At 43.1% G+C, this 21579-nt stretch overlaps 1 protein-coding gene across 1 annotated transcript in view; it reads right to left on the minus strand.

Moving 5' to 3' along the window:
• MLH3 (mutL homolog 3) overlaps window positions 1-21579 on the minus strand; it is a 415885-nt gene that overhangs the window by 227269 nt on the left and 167037 nt on the right. The window contains exon 4 of the mRNA XM_044073460.1: window positions 5200-5304. Coding sequence (XP_043929395.1) covers window positions 5200-5304 — 105 coding nt within the window. The remainder of the gene's footprint in view (window positions 1-5199; window positions 5305-21579) is intronic.

Genomic DNA, 21579 nt, shown 5'->3' on the forward strand with positions numbered 1-21579 from the left:
TGGAAGGGAGTATCATAATTAGCTCCTATAGGGGTTGGTGTACTGGAGTGTCCTGGGTAAAGGAGTTTATTAATACTTGCCCAGAATCGTTGAGGGTTATTTTGATGTGTTTTCTGTATTTTACAGTAAAAATTTTTTTTGTCTAAGAGTATACATTTTTTAGCTGTATTTCTCAGATGTCTAAATGTTTGTTGATCAGATGAACTTTTAGTAGTTCTCCACTTAGTCCAGGCTTTATTTCGGACTAGGATTTTTTGCCTGGTATCTTTGGAGAGCCATGGGGCTGGTTTTGCCCCGATTCTTATTTTACGTTTGGGTGTATGGTGGTCTAGGATAGTTAAGAATTTAGAGTTAAAGTATTGGACAGCCTCTTCTAATGGGAGAGTTTTTAGATTAGTCCAATCACAGGCACTAAGTTCGCTTTGGAATAGAGTTTGGTTAAATTGTTTGTTGGAACGTACAGTCCTGTATACTGTTGGGTGAGAGATATCTACTCATTGCCTGACTATATAGGTCAAGCAGTGGTCACTTATATCATTAGGGAAAATACCTACTCTAAGCTTGGTGATGATTATTAATAAGTATCCAATCTAAGGTGCTCTCTTTTTGGTTTGGTTTGTTAATTCTGGTTGGGGAGATGATGGTTTGAGAGAAGCCATGAAGGTTAATGTGAGAAGTGGGATGCTCAGTACTGATACATTTCCAGTCAATACTGACATCACCAAGGATTATAGACTCCTGTGGGAAAGTTACTGAGACCTTGCTAAGAATATCTTCCAAGGAGTTAATGTTATTTCCAGGTTGTAGATAGATACATATATTTATGGATTTACTAGAATTTAGCTGAATCTTTGAAATTAGAATTTCTGCATTACTATCTTTAGGTGGGTTATATGGTGAGGTGGTAACTTTAAGCCCATCCTTGAAAAGAATAGCTACTCCCCCTCCTTTTTTGTTTTTACGATCATAGCTCAATATATTATATCCTGGTGGGATAATTTCATTATCTTGAGTTTATGGCTTTAACCAAGTCTCTGTGAGACATAAAATGTCAAAAGAGTGTAAGTGCAAGAGAGAATGAAGTAGGTACTTTATTATTGACGCTTTGGATATTGAGATGTGCTATCATGAGTGAGCTGGGGAGTTTATTAGGGCTAAGTGTGATAGTGGGATTGGTGATTGGAAGATCAAAAGGTAGGACATTGGCTGGGCCTAGATTAGGATGGATGTCACCATTTTGTAAGGAATGTATTTTTAGAATATGTACTTAGTATTACTTAGTAGAAACTGAGCTTTCTTGGTTGAGGGATTATAGTATTTGATATGGGACAGCCTGTGGAACTTTGCAAGTATGTAAGTAGGTGTAGATATTATATTTATGTTATTGCGAGAGATAGTGAGGGTTTGTGTAGATGTTTGTTTAGGTGGGTAGTGGAACTGGGGGAAGTATAGGTGTTCAAAGGAGGTTAATTGGTAGGCTGAGGTTATAACTGATACTATTGTGGTAGTGAGCAGTACTTTAGTTAGTGCTGAGGTAGTTGTGGAAGGCATGGTGAATACAATTGTTGAAAGGTACTATCTAGTGGTAGGTAGACGGGCTTAAGGAGATACAATACTAGGCAGCGAGAGTTGTGATTGGTTACGTGGAGTAAGGGGTATGGTTTTACTTATGGAGGGTGGTGGGATTGTCTGATTCGTTGGATATAGAGGAAGGTGTGGCCAAGATGTATAAGTTTAGGTCCTCTGGGAGTGGGTGGGATCTGGAGGTAGGGGAGCGGAGTGAGCCCGCAGGGCAAACTGAGCAGGTTGAAGCTAGCCAGCAAGAAAGTGAAACACCAAACAGAACCAATCAGTAAACCATACTGGGACAGTTCTTTTCAGGTGAGTTTTAGCTTATATGGCAGAAATAAATATTGTTAAGTGTGAGAACAAAATATCACTTTATTGAGAGTGACTTCTGCTCCCGTAATGCTCAGGGAGGTTATGCTGTTCTTGAATGGCAGAAAGGGTGGACCTTTACCTGGCTAAAATAAGGTATCAGCTGTATCAAAACCTTAGCTGTGAGCCAGAAACCTTGTTGTATAAATATATATATAAATATATATATTTATATAAAATATATTTATATATATATATATATATATATATATATATATATATATAAATTCATTTTAGAATGGATGTTGAATACTGATGAAGGGTGTTTCCCGAAAGCTTTATTTTTTGTAAAATAAAGTAAGTGTTTCTATCTGTTGGTTTTATTTCTGGACATATTCAAGTATCCGACATAGTTAACTACAGTTAGTTAATTTTTTCCCCCTGTTTTAGCTGAAAAACCCACTCTCCATAAGGATGGAAGATGCAGTATTGCTCATTTGGGAAGGGGAACAACATGGCAGGGTTTTCTTATGTACTCTTGATGATATCCTTTAAGATCTTCACCAAAGTAGGAACAGGAGAGATGCATTGCAAGGTAGAGTTACAGACCCCTGTGTTGTCTCCTCTGTGGTGGGGGTAATATAGGGGTCAATGGGCTATCCTGTCAGTGAGACATTAATTGTAAGTACTATGCATACTTTGGGTCATCTGGGGGGGGGGTGCAGAATTTGATACTTCCCTTGTCATTAACATGACCTATTGGGGACTTCAATGAGAAGTCCGGGTGCTGTGATTTATAAGGGGCTTTCCTGAGTCTCCTGATAAGAAAGTAATAGGATGAAGATGAGGAGACATTCCTAGTGATAAGCTGCCTCTCTGGCAGGCTCCATAGGAGGCTTACGATCTTATTTCTTGTCAAGGAATGACTGACTAGAGAGCAGAATGCCAGACATAAGTGAACCAATACTGCGGGATGAATGTATGTAATCAGTGGCAATTATAGCATTTATGTGGCCCAGTTCAATGCCAGTACAGCTGTCAGAAACAACAGAGCTTTGGGGTCAGTACCCTAGGTATCAGCACTGGTGGCAAAAGGGTCTGCATCAATATCAGTTCAGTGAACCTGATTTCTGGCTTCAGCACTGAAAGAACCATCAGCATCAAGAGAATGGATAAGAAAACTCTTCACATGGTAGATGTCTCTGGTATTAGAAGCAATGATGTATAGCAGGGAAATGAAGTTTCCACCATCATGCTTATCACTGAGACTGGCCTTGATGTTGGTAGTGACTAGCTCCCTAAGGACCTCACTATCTGGAAAAGCTGTGGTAATAGCAACTGGCCTGCTGGATTTCTAGGGAAGGGAGAAGAGACAAAAAGTGAATCCCTGTAAATAAAAGAAGGGGAATGAAAATGCCTGCCCCGAATTCTCAACATGGCCCCTCCCAACCTGTCATAAGCAATGAGAGGTAAGGCAGTAGAGGGTTCTGATAACACAACAGCTGACCTAGAGTTCTGAAAACAATGTCAAGGACCCCCATCTGACTGTACCTCTACCAATGGAGGAAGATTGATAGCTTCTGATAATGAGTTAGTCATCTTGACTCACATTTTACACTCAAACTCTTCCATATTTGCTGAAGGAGGACATCCCCAGCAGGTGACAGAAACACTAGCAGCCAAATGCTTTGTTTTTTAATATAGGAAGGTCTCAAGCTTATTGACTGTTAAGTGATGTTCTTCCATCTCTTTAGCTGACAGAGATGGTTCTGCACACAATACTTCAGCTACTGTCTTCTAACTTTAAAAGGTGCATTACTAAAGTCTTTACAGACTGAACATAAACATGGATTATGAACACGACCCCCTCCCCCCAACAAAAAGGACAACTGGTGTGCCTGTGAGTAGGAAGGAATTTTCTCCTACAAGTACTGTGTCCTTTGATGGAATGAGGGTTGAGACTATGCAAAATAGAAGAAAACATCCTGACAGAAGACAAATTAAAATTTAATATGTAACTGGAAAAGAAGAAAGACATACAACCTGAAGCTGTAAACTCACTTTTACAGCAGATTTGGTAAATAAGTGGTCACAGCCTGGGACTTTTTTCCCTGACTCATGCTGAGGCACAACAAAGAAAATTTGGAAAGTCTTTGTCACCATGGTGCAATTTGGGAACGGGAAGAATACTGAGCAGCCTGGAAAAGTATCCTTTGCTAAGAACATCTATGGTATTAGTTTCTGCTGTTACAGGGGATCAGTGGATCATTGTGTGTGGGTGTGTGTTTGTCTGCCAAAACCTTAAGAGTGTTACAATGGAGAAAATGTCCTTTTCTCCAGAATGTAGTGACCTCAGAGTTGGTAGAGGGTAAATTATATAATCCCCTGTATTGGATGGGGGTAAGAGTGACCCTTATAAAATTTTTCCCAATTTTGGCAGGTTAGTTTCAGTGAAAAGTATGTTGGTTTGCAAGACAGAACTGTTATAACTTATTGCGGAGTTCAGCATGTTCACCAAGTGAAAACTGAATTACTCAAGTTTAACATACCTCAAAGATAAATGAATAAAGATGAATGCAAGAGTCCACAGTTAGACCAAGAAAAAGCCATGGACATATCCATATAAAGAATAAATGTATTAGAGAAAAAGAGTAATTACAGCATGGAGGAAAAAAATGCCAAAAGAAAATTGTGATTATGATGGCAGGTGTGTATGCAAATATTGACCCTTTGGTATATTAAATAAACAGAATCCTTTAAAACAGAGTTCATATTGAATCTGTGTTGTTTTTCTTTTGATAGCATCTACATTTTTCAAAGCACAATGCTGTCAACCTATGAAAACTTAAGAAGCATTTGTATATACAAAGGCAAGGGCAAAAACTCAATATAAGCAAAGCCGCTAATGAATTCAAATTGAGATGCCAGATTGCAGTCTAAGGACTACTACATACCTGCAGTAAGATGATGTCTTTAAACAACTTGGCATTCATTTTTTAAAACACATCTCTCTTTTGGCAAATCACATTTAATTTAGCATTCTGACTGCAAACATGCACTTAGCCATATCTGTAGACCCTGATAAAAAGCCAATTGTAACTGCAAGCTCTTCTTCTGACAGATGCATTTGAACTGTGACTTGTCCAAATTTTGTATGAACACTGCAGACACCCCTGATACACAACTTCTATCAAACACTGATTATGGGTTTTGCTGAAAAAATGATGCCAGACTAAGTTACACTGTGAAATTGCAGAAATAGTGCACTTAACCAACATTTTACAGATAGCACATCAGTATAAGGTAGTGTAGTTGTCTTACCTTCATTGTATGAATCATTTCCTTGGTGAAACGGTAAGGGTAAAGAATGTTGTGGATTTTCACAGCCAGACCACCTGACTGCCCTGTACCAATGTTGACTGCAACCTAAAGACAGAAAAAAAAAAAAAAACAGTCACCTGGGATGCAGCTGCACCATAGCATGTACAAACCTCAATAACATTCAATACACAAATTTCCAACTACTAAAGCTGCAAACTGTAGAAACATGTTGTGAGTATGCACGACTTTGGCAGCTATGTTTACACTGTTTTTACTAAGAGTCCAGCAAGTGCCAGCTCTGTAGGGTAGAAGGATAAAACCCTGATAATGACCCAGGTGACAAGTTAGATTAGTGGCATAGACACCTGACAGTGCTAATTCAGCAAGCATGTGAGGAGGAGGCATGCCGGTCAGATCTTCCAATGAACTCTGGTGAAGGCCTAGGTTCAGAGCAAGACTGCCAGGCAGAGGTAAATAGGGAAGCCAAACAGGGATGGAGGCTATGTTCAGATGGCCACTCCCTTAAGTTGTACTTCCTGGCCCCCTGCACACATGGTGAATAGTATCAGCATGCCAGGGCACAATATAGGTGAGAGAATATGACCAGCTACAGTGTTATAGCACCTTGCTTAGCCCATCCTTCTCTAGGGTGAGCCATCAGGGCACTTTCTTCTTTCCTACAGACCCTCCCACATGGGAACAAAATTCAAAAAAATTGTACAAAGGTTTACAACAAATATAAAACCTTTAAAATATGTTTACTAAAATTACCTGTGATACCTTTAAAAATACTTTTAAGAAGTGCAACAAGCCTAAAATAATTGCCATTTTAGGAACCAGCCAAGGGAGCAAGAATTAAATTCTGTTTGTCCACTATTCTGCATTTCAAACTGTGCTGGATAAACTGCCTCAGGGCCTGGAGCTGTGTCAGACCTATACACACAAACGTATATGACTGCATTATCGTTCACAGATGTGCAGAAATACTGATACTCATTACATCAATTTCTTCACATCAATACTCACTAATATCAAAAATGAAAATACATCAATCACAAAATGAAAAAAAATGAGACTGATATGGAAGTAAGAGAGAAGAGGTCAATTAGATTTAAGCCCCACTGCTGAGGACAGAACACTAGGTAGTGAAAACAGGGATTTGGTAAATAAGGGTGATTCTATGTGAAGAATGACTTAAGATTATTCAGCGGACAGCCTTTAGATCAAATTAATAAGGGTGGTAGCAAATAACTGGAAAATTCTGAAGGCAAACAATTTACAGAAAGGTGTTGAATTTAAACAAAATATGCTGGAGTGCCTCTTTACTAGTGAGATTAGTACAAATAAACAAAACAATTAGTTATGTACTTACCATAACGCTACATGTATGTAGTCCATCTCGCCATATATTCTTCATATGTGGGTTCGGAGCCGACAATCGGCTCCGACTCAGCCTATATACTAGCTCGATAGTCTTTGATTGGCTGGGCTAAGATGGTATCCCACAGTACATTGTTCCACATCCCCAGATCTAGTTTGCTAACAAAAACAATATGTCCAAGCCACACACATCCACAGTCAAGATAAACAAGGACCAACAAGTTGTCTAAAGGGACTAAAGACAGGGGTTATAAAGGAAATCCTCCAAATTCTCCAGGCGTGGGGGACGGCAGGTGGGTAATGAAGAATATATGGCGAGATGGACTACATACATCTAGCGTTATGGTAAGTACATAACTAATTGATGTTATGTAGTCCTATCTCGCCTTTATTCTTCATATGTGGGACAGCGTCCCTAGCACCTATACCCTGGGTGGCTCAATGGAAGATACTCCTGAGCACTGTGGAGCCAAAAGAAGACCTGCCCCTGGACACCACATCCAGTTTGTAATGAAACACAAAAGTATGAGGAGAAGCCCATATTGCGGCTGCGCATATATCATCCATGGATAGCCTGGCCTGGAAGGCCATAGAAGTAGACACTGCTCTCGTAGAATGTGCTCTGACTGGAAAGGGTATATTCTTACCTCCTGCCTGGTAAACAAAGGAGATGCAACCAGCTATCCATCTAGAAATGGTGACACTGGAAATCGCAGACTGTAAGCGATTGTCCGAAAACAAAATGAAGAGCTGATCTGACTTCCTCCATTCCTTAGTTCTGTGTAAGTAAAAGCGTAGTTGCCTATGAATGTCCAACGTATGAAACTGATACTCTGCCTTGTCAGAGAAATTGGGAAAGAATACTGGTAGTTCGATGGACTGACTAATATTAGATAATGACACTACTTTTGGAAGAAAGGTCGGATTCGGCCTGAGAGAGACCCTGTCTTTATGGAAAATAAGATAAGGGGGCTTGATTGACAAACCCTGAAGTTCTGATACCCTTTTGGCAGAAGAAATGGCTATCAGGAAAGCTGATTTCCATGTCAGGAGTTTCAAGTCACAAGAAGTCGCAGGCTCGAAGGGTGGAAGAGTAAGAGCCTGCAGGACAAAATTAAGGTCCCAAGGCATAGCCGGTTGAGCTACAGGGGGGCGAAGGAGGAGTGTGCCTTTCATGAAGGCTTTACACAGTCTGGGAGCCATCAAGCTGGGTTCATACGCCATGTGATAATTAGAGATAGCCGCTAGCTGAACTTTTATGGTGGCTGGGGCTGACCCTTGGTAGAATAATTGAGACAAGAATTCCAACACGGAGTCAATGGGAGCCGTGTAGGGGTCAATATCCTTAGACTGTGCCCATATGGAAAACCTTTTCCACTTACTGGAGTAAATCTTCCTAGTGGATGGTTTGTGAGAGGATGAGAGGATATGGACTACATCTGGAGAGAAATCATGATACCTGACTACGGACGGAAGTGGAGTAGCCAGGCGGTCAGCCGGAGGGTCTCCAGGGAAGAGTGGAGCTGTCCCGACATATGACCGGACGAGAGTCCAGAGTCCATGGAGGCTCCACGGCGAACTGTTGGAGAAAAGGGAACCATACTTGTCGAGGCCAGTGTGGAGCGATTAGAAACAACCTGCTTCCCAGGGATAGTGCTTTCTGGATCACCCTCGAGATAACGGGAAACGGAGGGAAAGCATACAGTAGACCCGAGGGCCAATTGTGCGCCAGAGCGTCCCTTGGATATCCCCCCAGTGGGGGTATCAGTGAGAAGTATGCGTGGCATTTTGCACTGAGAGGGCTGGCAAACAGGTCGCAGCAAGGCTGACCCCATTTGTTGAATATGCTGTCCGCCACCTGGCGGTTCCGGGATCATTCGTAAGGCATGAGGATCGCCTTGCTTAACTTGTCTGCGATCACACTGGTTTTCCCCGGGATGTGCATTGCCATCAAGGTCCTTTGGGAAGCTATCGCCCAATTCCACACTCTCATGGCCTCCCTGCATAGTGGGTACGATCGGGTTCCCCCTTGTTTGTTGAGATACCACACTACCGGCATGTTGTCCAAGTGTATCGCAATAGTCCCGGATGGTAGGACTTCTTGTAGTGCCTGCAATGCTAGGAGCACTGCTCTCATCTCCAGGACATTTATGTGCAAGTTTATCTCATGTTCCTGCCATGTACCTTGGACCAACCTGCCGAGATAATGCCCCCCCACCCTATCCGGGAGGCGTCCGTGGTCACTGTGGCTACCGGATTGGGAGAAGTAAACGGTTTCCCTGCTACTAGATTGTTGGTGCACAGCCACCAACTGAGGTCCTGTCTGCATTTGTCTGTGATTAAGATGGGATGGGATAGAGGCAAACTCTGAAAAGACCACTGGGTGAACAGGAGCCACTGTAATATCCACATATGCAGCCTCGCCAATGGTACCGTCATAATAGTGGATGCCATCGTCCCTAGCAGTTGCAGCACTAGCCTTGCCTTCATGCGTGTCAGAGACATCAACATTTGAACCTGCCGTTGTAACCTTGTGATCCTTTCCATAGGCAGAAACGCTCTCATCCAAATGGTGTCCAACTCTGTTCCTATAAATAAGACACACTGTGAGGGTAGCAAGGCAGATTTTTTCTAGTTTATTGTGATGCCTAGCTGATGACAAAGATTGATGGTAGAGTCTCTGTTTTGACAAAATAGATGCTTGGTGGGGGCGGCTAGGAGCCAGTCGTCCAGGTAAGGAAACACCTGGAATCCTAGACGCCTCAAGTGAGCCGTCACCACTGCCATGCATTTGGTGAACACCCTGGGGGCTGTGGTGAGACCAAAGGGCAGGGCTCGAAACTGGAAGTGCCTGGCTCCCAGCTGGAAGTGTTGATGACACCAGGATGCCTCGTCCATCTTTATGTGGTAATAAGCATCCTTCAGGTCGATGGAGCACATCCATACTTCCTTTCCCAATAATGGGAGAATCGATTGCAGTGTGACCATCCGGAATCTGGACTTGTGTACATAATGATTGAGTCAGCTGAGATCCAGAATGGGTCTCAGGTCCTCCGTTCTTTTCGGCACCAAAAAGAATCTTGAGTAAGTCCCTAATCTGATCTGGTCTGCGGGGACTGGTTGGATGACTCCTTTTTCTAGCAGCTGAGAAACCTCTGATGCTGCCTGACCCCTTTGACTGGGTGAGGCGTTTGGGATCTTTTTGGGGGTAGGAGGGATGGAGTGAAATGGAATGGTGAAACCTCCGGCGATTATCCCTAAAACCCATCGGTCCTGGGTTATTTTTGCCCAGGCTTCCGGATAATGGGAAATCCGACCCCCGACTGGCTCCGGAGAAGCACAGCCAGGCACACCCTCAAGAGTGAGAGTATGGGGAACCACGGAAGGAATCACGGTCCCCCGAGTTGCGGGGGCCCCCTCTGCCTCTGAGGCGGCATCTTCCAGAATGTGCCCCTCTCCTCTGCCTCGAGGGTGGGTCTCACCTTGTGCGGTAGGAAATGACCTTTGTGATTTTCTGAACCACATCTCCCCCCCCCCTGCTGAGCCTTGGGATAAGGTCTCGACGGTAGGGAAAAACGGACTCCCACGGCAGACAAGGTCTTACCCTCTTGTTCGCACCTAGTGAGTGTATCTTTTACCTTGGTCCCAAAGAAGGAGGAACCATCGAAGGGGGCATCCGTAAAAGGAAGACTTAAAGGCCTCTGCAAAGTGACACAGGCGTAGCCAGGCTTGCCTCCTGAGGGCCACCCCTGAACTAGCTGCCCTGCTCACTCCCTCGGCCGCATACGAAATCAATCGCATGGACGAGTTCGCAATGGAGTTAAGGGTGGAAAGCTGAGCATTGACTGCTTGAGCCGCCGTCTCAGGTACATTACACCTGAGAGTATCTCTTAACTCCTTAAGGAGATCTCTTTGGAGCCGCGTGAAATGAGTCAAGTAATTCAGCAACCGCAGGGTAAAGGTGGCTGAGGAAAAGGTACGCTTCCCGTACCGATCCATCATCCTGGACTCCTTGTTCGGAGGATGGACCGTAGAGGAAGACTCAGCAACTTCCTTCTGTGTGGCGGCCGCCACCACCATAGCATCTACTGGGGTTCCCTTTGTCAAAAAGTCCTTTCCCTGGGCGGCAGACAAGAATTTGTTAGGCCGTCGTGGGACAGGCTCCACGGAGTCAGGAGTCTCCCACACCCTTAGACAAATAAGGTCTAGGAGTTTGTCAAAATGTGGGGATACCCAGAAGGTGGAAGGCTGGGCACCAAAGGCCTTAAGGAATACTGACTCCTCCTCGGAGGGGGTTTTGGAAGGCCAGCCTCCTCTTTGTTTCAAGATCTTCAGGATCTTGGAGAACAAAACATCCTCAGAGGAAGACTTTGGGGACCCCTCCAACTCCTCGAGGTCAGTATCTGAAGTGAGGGACTCGTCTTGGGAGTCTATATGCTTCCTCTTACAAGATTTCTTCCTGGGGAGTTCCTCAGGTGCAGAGTCTGAGGGCTCCTCAGAAAGAAGTGGACCGCTCATGGGGGTGTCCTTAGGCCCTTGCACCCTGCTGTCCAAGGATAGCGGGGTGTCAGAAGCTCTCGCCAGTGTAGTAGGGAACGGAAGGACCGATCCGAGGGAGGTAGCTGATCCAGCCAGCGTGCTCAGCATCGCCTCAAAGGTGGGACCTCCTGAATCTGAGGACCGACCGCCCTCGAAGGCCATGACCGGGGCCAGAGTCCCCGCTGCCGATGCACCAAGTGGAAGGCTCGGCACTGACCTATGCTCCGAGCCATCCCCCTTGGTGCCAACAGAAGAAACTCGAGTCCCGAACCCTGTGGATGGAGCCAACAGGGTCGTAGCCGATGCCGGTACCGACAATCCCAGTTGGGGAATCGGAGCCGACACAGGAACGTCCCTTGAAGCAGAGCTTACCGGCTCCGAAGGCAACGATGTGCTCGGAGGAGGAATAGCAGGTACAACCACCAGGGCTGGCTCCGGAGCCGACTGTGTCGGAGCCGAGAAGAGTTTTGCCAACACTGGCGATTGTAGGAGCCGCTGCACCACCCTATCCACATCCAAATCTGAAAGCCTGGAGGATTTGGAGGAAATCGATGGAGAAGCAGACCTCCTCTCTGGAGGAGCTTGTCTTAAACTTGGAGACCGGCTCCGAATCGGTTCCAAAATTATCGGAGCGGTCGAGGATTCGATCGAAACAGTGACTTCCTGCGGCTCCGAGATCAGTGGAGCCGAGGAAGCAGATTCCACTACCAAAATTTTAGAGGGCAGCTCTGAGACCAGAGATGGAGCCGGCGACCTCTTTTTGGATCTAGATGACTTAGACTTCGACTCGGAGCTGGGAGCCGAAGCTAACTTCTCCTCAAACGATGGTTTAAGCAGACCCTTTAGAATCAACTTATTTTTCCTTTCTTGGAGCACCCGAGGACTAAAGGAGTGGCAGAAACTGCATGACTCCTGAAGGTGGATGGCTCCAAGACAATAAACACAGACGGAGTGTCCGTCTGTGATAGACATTTTGTATGAACATTTAGAACACTTTGTAAAGCCAGAGGGCTTATGTTCTTTTTGCTCTTTAGACATAATAACCAAAAGCCAGTCAGCGAAAAGGCGGGAAACAAGCACCAAGCACAAACACACAGTCACCGATAAACACAACGACAGAGAGACCTCCAAGTAAAAACAGTCTCAGCACAAGGAAACAGTAAAAAGCCAGAAAAAACAACCACAAAGAGAGGACTAGGTCCTCTAACTTAAACGGGCCTAGCCCGAGGGTTAAAGGGGATACTACAAAAATCACACAAGCACACTCGAAACAACACAGCAATGCCAACAAAGCGCTATCACAACTCTATCTTATAAAATACAAGGAATTCGAAAAATTTCTTCAATAGAAGTTTCTAAAGAAATACTTAGCCAAGCCAAGTCGAGACCACGTCCGAGCTCTACAAGCTGCAAACGAGATCTGGGGATGTGGAGCAATGTACTGTGGGATACCATCTTAGCCCAGCCAATCAAAGACTTTCAAGCTAGTATATAGGCAGAGTCGGAGCCGATCGTCAGCTCCGAACCCACATATGAAGAATAAAGGCGAGATAGGACTATATAACATAGTTACTTTTGCGCATGGATCATGTATTACATGATGAACACTGGCAACACACGCATAATAGGACCAAAAAAAGTGCATAAAGCTAATGACAGGTAAATGAAATCATATTTATAATTCATAAGTATACCCAAGTGTGATGGATATTCAATTTGTATGCAGGAAATACTGATCATATGTATGTGGTCACAACAAAAAATGGTTACAATGCTCTTTCTCTACATTTATTTAAGCGTGACAGGAAAAGCAAATTCAAATTTTACATTCTGGAAGGTGTTAGATTAGGAAAGGGAGAGATTTGGACACAGTGTTTAACAAAAAGAAAATGCAATGGTAAATGGAATTTGGGGCACATTTGTACCCTAGTTTAAATGAGGTGATAAGTAGTAAGCTTCAGTAACACAAGAGAATGTTAAGGTGAGCAAATTTTTTATAAGGAGTCTGGGAATTTTAAATGAGTCTGTGATTGGTTATTAAAGTCAAGTGACTGTTCAGTCAAATGAAGTCCTGGTATCTTGGATGAAAGTGCTTACATTGAAGGACTGCTCTCCGGTAGTTTGCACATTTTTTTATTAATGAGTAGAATGCAGATATAGAGCATGGGCTGTGGTAAACTGTTATGTTTAAATATTTGGATTCAAATTTCTGGTTTGGTAAAAGGTGTATATGTCTACTGATGTGCAGAAACACTGATACTCACACCAACTTCTGCATGCCAAAACTTCATAGGAGGTTACTAGGCCAATGGCCCTATAGCCTTTAAAGCCTAGCCACTCATGTCCCAGTTTTCCCAATTATCAATGCACAATAGCTTTGGCATATGCCCGTGTCTTAGGGCATCTGCAAACAGCGGCTGTCCATAAAGGCCACAGGTGACAACCAGGAGTGAATTTGCAATTTTCCATCCAACTGTGTTTGAATAGGCTTAGGGAAGGGCTCTGTTTCACATAAGTCAGGAGTCTGTTCCAGAGAAAGGATAATCTCAGAGACATATACCTATCCTTCCAATAGGTTATGTTTAGGTCACAGACAAGGTTTAGAGCCTTAGATCTGGTAATACTACTGCTGTTTGTTTTGCAAATGTACAGCAGATCCATCATGGCTGTTTTGGAGAATGCCTTGCACGTAAGGCAGACTGCCCTTCAGTAGTCTGTAGGAGACATAGTACAGGGATGGAGCTTTGAGGTGGTCCTTATAGGTCATATCAATTTACACCCTGTATTCTTTTAGTGAGCAACTTCTGTGGCTGCTCCAGCTGTTAGACATGTTTAGTCAGGTACATGTTGATGGGTGTATTGTACTTGATTATTGGTCTAATGAGGGATTAGTATAGTGGTACTATGATCTCCTTAGATCTGGATGCCATGCCCTTACTTATAAGATGTGCCATGTATAAGGATTTTTTCACTACCATGGAGACATGGTGATCAAAGTTCAGCTTACTGTCAACCTTTAATGGAAAAGCTCACACAGACACTTCATATTTAAACTTGGAAAGAGACCACAGCTGTCTCGCTTGTGAGTCACACTGAAATTAGAACAGGTTAATTAAGGTTAAAGGCAGAGATAGGAAATAAACCTATTTAAGGGGTAAATAAAACAATTCAAGCTCACCCAGAATCTGCCACAACTTGCTGTGAGGGAAAGATTAGTTTGCTTTTGCTGTGTTGTATTTTGTATTACAAAACAGAAAGAAGGCAATAAAGTATATTATGATTTGTTTTCTTTACACTGTGTTTTACTTGTATTCTGCTTTTAACTGCATATTTAAACTAGGAAAGAGACCACAGCCATGTCACTTGTGAGTCATGCAGAAATTAAGTTTTTTTTCCCAGCCTCCGACCCTGGTGCTGTTGTGTTTCTAAACTCAAACTTCCTTCTTCTTGCCTGCCACTTATGTTAATTTGACCACATATCTCCTTCCCTCTCCTCTTTCAATGGTTATTGTGAGTAAGCACAAAATTATCATTCTGTGAAATCACTCCCCTTCAACTATTTAAATGTATTGGCCATTCCACTGTATTCCACAAAACCAGAATATAAAATGCCCACCCCCTTCCAATCTATCTTGTTCTTTTAAAATTAGTGGCTCTCCACTTAGATAGCTAAAGCTTAAGTTATCCCCTTTCATATCTAACTGCTTAGTGCATACTGCAGCTCTTAGTACGTTAACCCAGGCTCCCCATCCATGTGAAGCAGGGCTCCTCTCATAGGCCCAAAGGTGTTCATAGATGTTTCTAGGCTAACGGACACAAGGGCCTTTTGAATCCTAGCCATGCATCCCAAATCTCTGACAAGTTCTGATACCCTTGATAAGTGTAAGCATGGGACTGGAAGATTAACCATTTAACAGGTTATCTGTGTCCATTAGAGACATAGGTGCCAAACCAGGGATGAATTTCCAGTTTTCCATCCAATTGTCCAAGTTGCACTTGAATTGGGTTAGGGAGGAACTCTGCTTCACATGGATGGGGAGCCTGTTCCATAGATGGGGTAGTCTCTGGGATACATACCTATCTCTCCAGCAGGTCCTATTTATATCACGGGCAAGGTTTAAGTCTTTAGAATGGGTAATTCTGGTGCTGTTTGTTTTGTGGATATGCAGGAGGTCCATCAGAGTGGGGTCCGACAATGCCCTGTATGCCAGGCATAGATCTCCCCTCAAAAGCCTGTAGGAGACAGAAAACAGGGATGGGACCTTGAGGCAGTCTGCATAGGACATTTTACTTACGCCCTGTATTATTTTAGTGAGGAACCTCTGTGGGCATTCCAACTGTTGGATATGCCTGCTTAGGTACATACCGAAGGGGGCATTGTACTCAATGATAGTCTGATGAATGCCGAATACAGTGGAACAATGATTTCCTTGGACTTAGATGCCATACCTTTGTTTATAAGTTGCGCAACATAGAATGATTTCCTGACCACTGTAGACACGTGATGGTCAAAGGCTAGATTACTATTTACATGTGTCCCTACGTCCCTGACTCTTGGGTCAACTCTAAGTGGTGTATTGCAATATGATAGTTACCAGGGATGGATGACTTCCCAAAACATACTATTACTCATTTCTTGACATTTAGTTTTAGCCCATGGCTCTGACATCAGTTGTTTACCTGTGTCAGCCCCTCCTGGAAAACACATGTGTTAATGTGAGATTCAATGACAGCTCCTAATTTGCAACCATCTGAAAATTTAGTCAGCCAGAGACCACTGACATTGGCCTTGACGTCTGAGAAGTAAATGCCAAAAAGGAGCAGTCCAAGGACTGATCCCTGAGGGACTCCAACTTGTGACTGGCCTCTTTGTAGAGGTGGACTCCCCAATTCTAAAATTCCTGGGTCCTGTCTGTGAGACAGTTGGCTATCTACCTGGTGACAGACGGGTTTGTACCGAACCTCATGAGTTTGTCAACAATGCCCAAGTGGGGTATTATGTCAAATACTCTGGCCAGGTCAAGGCAGGCAATGTGAATGATTTTGCCCTCATCCATTGCTTTAGTGAGCTTCTCAAAGACGTCCACCAGGTTAAGTAGGCATGATCTGCCCTTGACGAAACAAAACTGGGTTGGGTCCAGTGTCTGGAGCTTTACTATATCTCTGTTGATCATCTCAATGATAATTCGTTCCATGGCTATACATATAATGACCCAGCTTTGTGACTGTTGCCTTTCTCTATTCATGAAGCACGAAGCCTGATTGGAGGCTACAGTTAAATAATAATTCAAGAGGCCCTACTGTCATGTTTCATGCTATTTAGAAGGCATTCTGGGATACTGTCTGGGCCCAATGATGCAATGTTCTTGGTCTTAGAGAAAACATTAAGGACCTGTTCCCTAGTGACAGTAGGGGGGAGTTATATTTGATGATATTTCCTAAGTCAAATCTAACTCAATTTAAGTGCAGCTTGGACAGCTGGATGGGGAACAGGAAATTCATCCCTGGTTTAGCACCCTTGTCTATAATGAATACAGGCAGCCAGTAAATGGTTCATCTCCCAGGCCCCTGCTTGTAAATGTTTCACCTCCCACAACCCTGCTTACATTTATCAAGGGTACCAGAACTTGTCAGAGATTTAGGATGCATGGTTAGGCATAAAAAGGCCTGTGTGGTCATTAGGCAAGTAAACACCTATGAAACTATGAACTTGAGTACCCAAGGTCCTTACCAATAAGTCTAATCTAAAGTAAGTGTTAACAATGTTCTAATTTGCAGGAGAGTCATCTTCTCAAAGGGTATAATTATGCATGTTTTTGCATTGAGTTTTAGGCCATGGTCCTGGCACAATTATCTACGTCTGTAGGATGTCTACAACTTTGACAGAGATTCAATCAGTGCACCCAGCTTGCATCTGTCGGCAAATCTGGTCAGATAAAGGTACTCTATACGTGCCTTGACTTCAGAGAAGTATATTTCACACAGGAAAGGTCCCAGTATCGAGCCCTGTTGGACACCACTAGTAACAAGCCTCTTGGTCAAAGAGTATTGCCCCACCTAAATTTGTACATCCTACCTGTGAGACATTTGGCTATCAATCTGGTGAGAGAGGGATTTATGCCCAAATTTATGAGTTAGTCTATAATACCTAAGTGAGATACTGTGTCAAATGTTTTTGCCAGGTCAAGGTAGGCAGTATGCATCATTTTGCCATTGTGCATGGCTCTACTGATTTTCCACAAAGTTTAGCAACCTGACTTGTCCATGACAAAACCAAACTGGGATGGGTCCAGTGTTCGAAGATTTCCTATATCTTTATTGAGTCCGTAATTCTTTCCATGGCCTTGCATACAAGACTAGTCAAACAGGGGTCTATAGTTCCCTGGATCTGTTTGTCTGCCTTTAGGTAGAGGGATGACCACTGCAGTCCTCCATTCCCTAGGGATGAAGCCCATCAGGTGGGCCTGACAGGTCATGTTTCAACCTATTTGCTATTTAGAAGGCATCCTGGGATATTATCAGGACCCAATGATGCACTGTTTTATCTCTGGAGGAACAGTGAGGGCCTGTTCTTTAGTAATACCTGGGGAAGAAATGGTACAGGATATTTCCTGGGAGTGGGAGGACTGGGGGCAATGAAAACTGGAGCTAAATTTATCGGCCAGCAAATTTGCCATATCCTCTCATTTGGTATAGAAAATTCCATTTACTATTAGTCTAGCACACTGATGGGTGTTCCCCTTAGGGTTACGTACATAACTGAAAAATGCCTTATGGTTATCCTTAGCCTGAGAAGCTACGTTTGCTTCAAAATTGGCTTTGGTGGACTTGATTAGTCCCCTCAGTTGCTTGTTGAGACTGAAGAGGGAGATTTTTTTTTTGTCTTTTGGGCATAGCTCTTCCAATTTTTGGATATGATTTTCTTTCTTTTGTTGTAAAACCATGATGCAAGGTTCGATTTCCTCAGCCTCCATTTCCTAACTGTGTAACTCTGAGTAAGTCATTTAACTAGACACCACTCCCAGGCTGAGTCTGAAAATGGTCTATGGAGATCAGTACTCCACCCCAGAAAATAAATAAATGAATAATACTGGGGGTCTACCAAGGAGGCTAGTTTTTGGAGTTTATCCTAAGTTTATTTTGATTTAGTACTGCTGTTTCTATGCAGCTATTTACATGCTTGTACATGGTTTCTGTAAAGACTTCTACATAGGCTACCATGTGCTATGTGTTTGGCAGAGCTTGGAATATAGCTACATTTATCACTTAATATGACGTAGTTAACCTTAGAAAAGTACTTAAAGGTTCTGGGGTTTGCTGGGAGTTCAGCATTTATATTTATTTCAGGGGTAACTGCTTAGTGATCTGATGTGACTAGTGTGGACATTTCACAAGGTGGGGGTGTAGCATTCCCTCATATTTGTGAGAACCAGATCCAGGACATTTGCACCCCTAGTAGGTGTGCAGACTAATTGTTCCAGGGTGTTTGCATTGATAAAATTCAAGAATCTTTGAGCCTGCATGTTAGTTGTTATGTATGTATCCCAATTTATGGTGGGATAATTGAAGACACTGATGAATATGGTGTCAGCTGAGATGTGAAGGACTCCAGTACACACACACTTCACATACATATTATGGTTATTCTTGGTCATAGACGGGGAACTATAGCTAGCAAGGATATAGTATGGGACTTTATCTACAGTTAGTTGGACATGGTGTAGCTGAAGTGTGTCATAGTGTTTGACCAAGCTTGTGGCGAGCTTACTTTTATGTAGATTGATACACCGCCACCTCTTGTCCATTCTTGTGTAGTAGGTGGTCTAAATGTGTGGAAGGCATTATTTATTTATTATTTATTTATTACAGTTGGTGACCGGGGAGGTCCACTGGGCCTGAGAGCCCATTTTCAGTGGAGGCCCGGGGAGAAAAGCTCCACAGTACAATGTTACATTCCAATGTAAATACAAATAAAAATAAAAATACAAATAATACAAGATAAAATACAAATAATACAAGAAATATAACAAATAAAATACAAAGAAAAACATTTTTTTTCCAGTCAAAAAATAAGGAAATTCCACAGACTTCTGGTAAAAGCAGTCAATATTGAGGTCATTCATAGTTAAGTGACTAGGAAATAAAAAATGAGTATTCTCCTGGAGGATGAGTGGCATTAAGTATAAGGTTGGGAGTAAATATAATTGTTGCATTAACAATACAGGACGAAGGGGAAATTAGTAAGGTATGAAGTTTAGCCAGGAGAGAAGGAAGATGAGAGCTTGGGAGGTAAAGAGTGAAGAGTGCAAATACATTTTCTTTGAGTTAGTAGGTAGCCATGAAGTTAAGTTTTGAAGGAGTGTAGGTTGTTGCATGTCCTCAAAGTAGAGGGCAGGGTGTTCCATTTTTTAGCTATGGAAAAGGAGAGTAGAAGCTGACCAGCTGGGTGCTTGAGTTTGTGGGTGGAATAAAGTTTTGGTGAGAAGATCTAAGTGGTCTGGGGGGATATATTGTTGAAGAATATTGGATAGTGCAGGACAGTTTGTAGGTTGGAATATTAGTTTGTGGGCAGAGGCAATTTGGAGGTAGTCTAGAGTTCAAGCCAATTTAAAGTTTGTAAGGAGGTGCAGTGATGAGAGTGGGAATTTGCCTTGGTGGCGAATTTGGAGATTTTATTGTAGCAAACTTCCAGTTTAGAGGTTAGGGTGGAGGATAGATTAGTAAGCAGAGGAGCCCCATACAGAAGAGATGGGAGGAGATATGTAGTGGCCAAGGTCTGTCTAGTAGAGGGGGAGAGGAATTGATTGTTTCTGTATAATAGGCCGAGTTTTATGTGGGGTTTCTGGATGTTAAGGTGGATGTGGGTATTGAATTTTAAGTGTTTATCGATGGTGGCCCCAAGGAGTTTGGCGGAGGGAACGATGTCAATGATGGAGTTGTTTAGGCTAGTAATTTTGAATAAGTTTTTTTTCTGTGGGGGTGGAGGTGGATTTTGAGTGAGTAAATAGAAGAATCTTACTTTTTTTAGTGTTAAGTGAGAGGTGGTTTTGGTGCATCCATTTTTCAGTGGTTGAGAAGGCGGTTTGAGTTAGAGACTTGAGATCTGTAAGGTTGGAGGCATGGCAGATCAGAGTTGGGTCGTCAGCGTATTGAACAATTCTGGTATTGGGAATGGCTTTATGGAAATCATTAATAAATATGTTAAATAGCAGAGGGCCAAGTATGGACCCTTGGGGAACTCCTATGGGGGTGGGAAAGAAGATGGAGGAGGCTTGGCCCCATTTCATGGCTTGGGACCTGTCTGAGAGGTAGCTGGAAAACCAGGATAGAGTTTTTGGGGAGATGTTGAGGTTAGATAGATGATTTAGTAGATGAGAGTGGGAGATGGTATTGAAAGCTTTAGATAAGTCTAATAGAACAGATGAAACTAAATTGCCTGAGTCTCGAGCTGAGTTGACAGAGTGTAAAAAGGAGAGAAGGGCTGTGTTGGTATTATGTCCAGGGTGGAAGCCGTGTTGGGTAGGAGAGAGCAGCTGGTGTTTGGTAAGGAATGGCATGAGCTGTAGGTGAATGCATTTTTCAAGAATTTTGGAGATGGGTGAGAGGATGGCTATGGGGCGGAAGTTGGAGAAGCTGCAGTTTTTGCCTCCTTTGTGGAGTGGAAGAATAAAAGCAGAGCGCCATAGTTTGGGTACATAGGACTCGAGCATTGATCTATTTATCAGGATGCTGATAGGGAGTGCAATTCTGTCAGAGGCTGTTTTTAAGAAGGAGGAGGGGTATATTGTCAGGGGCACTGGTGCAAGGTTTAAGTTTGGAGAGAAGTTTTTTTTATAAGGAAGGTAGATACGGGTTTAAATTCAAAGATAGGAGTTAAAGGGGTTGAGGCATGGGAAACTTGGGCAGGGGGGGGGTGAAGTGTTGTTGGGGAAGGTTTTGGTTAGTTCAGCAATAGAAGAGGTGAAGAAGGTATTGAACAGTTTGGCAATGTCTTGGTCAGATTTGCTTGTGTCTGGGCAGGGGTTGTTAGTTGTACCAGGGTTAAGGAGGGGGTTAATGGAATTCCAGAACTGTTTAGGGTTTTTTGCGTGATTTATTTGTAGATGGTTGTAGTAGGACTTTTTATCTATTATGACCTGTTTTTTGGCTAGGTTTCGTAGCTGTTTGTATTTAAGTAGGACTTCCGGTTGTTTATGATGTAGATAGTTTTTCCAAGATTCATCTCTTTGTTGCATGATTTTTTTGGTTTCTTTAGTTAGCCAAGGAGCAGTCTTGGCTTTAACTCTTTTTGTTCGTATTGGAGCTAGGGAGTTTAGGACAGTAAGGAATTTGGAGTTGAAGAGATCAACGGCTTCGTCTAAGGGTAGAGTTTTTAGTGGATTCCAGTTGGTGTTTTTGAGGGAGTCTGAGAAGGTGGAGGGGTTAAAGTTAGTTAAATTTCGTGTATATAAGAGTTTGTGG

Source organism: Protopterus annectens, chromosome 6.part0, assembly GCF_019279795.1.
Source record: "Protopterus annectens isolate FY-2018-M chromosome 6.part0, PAN1.0, whole genome shotgun sequence".
Classification (NCBI taxonomy): Eukaryota; Metazoa; Chordata; order Ceratodontiformes; family Protopteridae; genus Protopterus; species Protopterus annectens.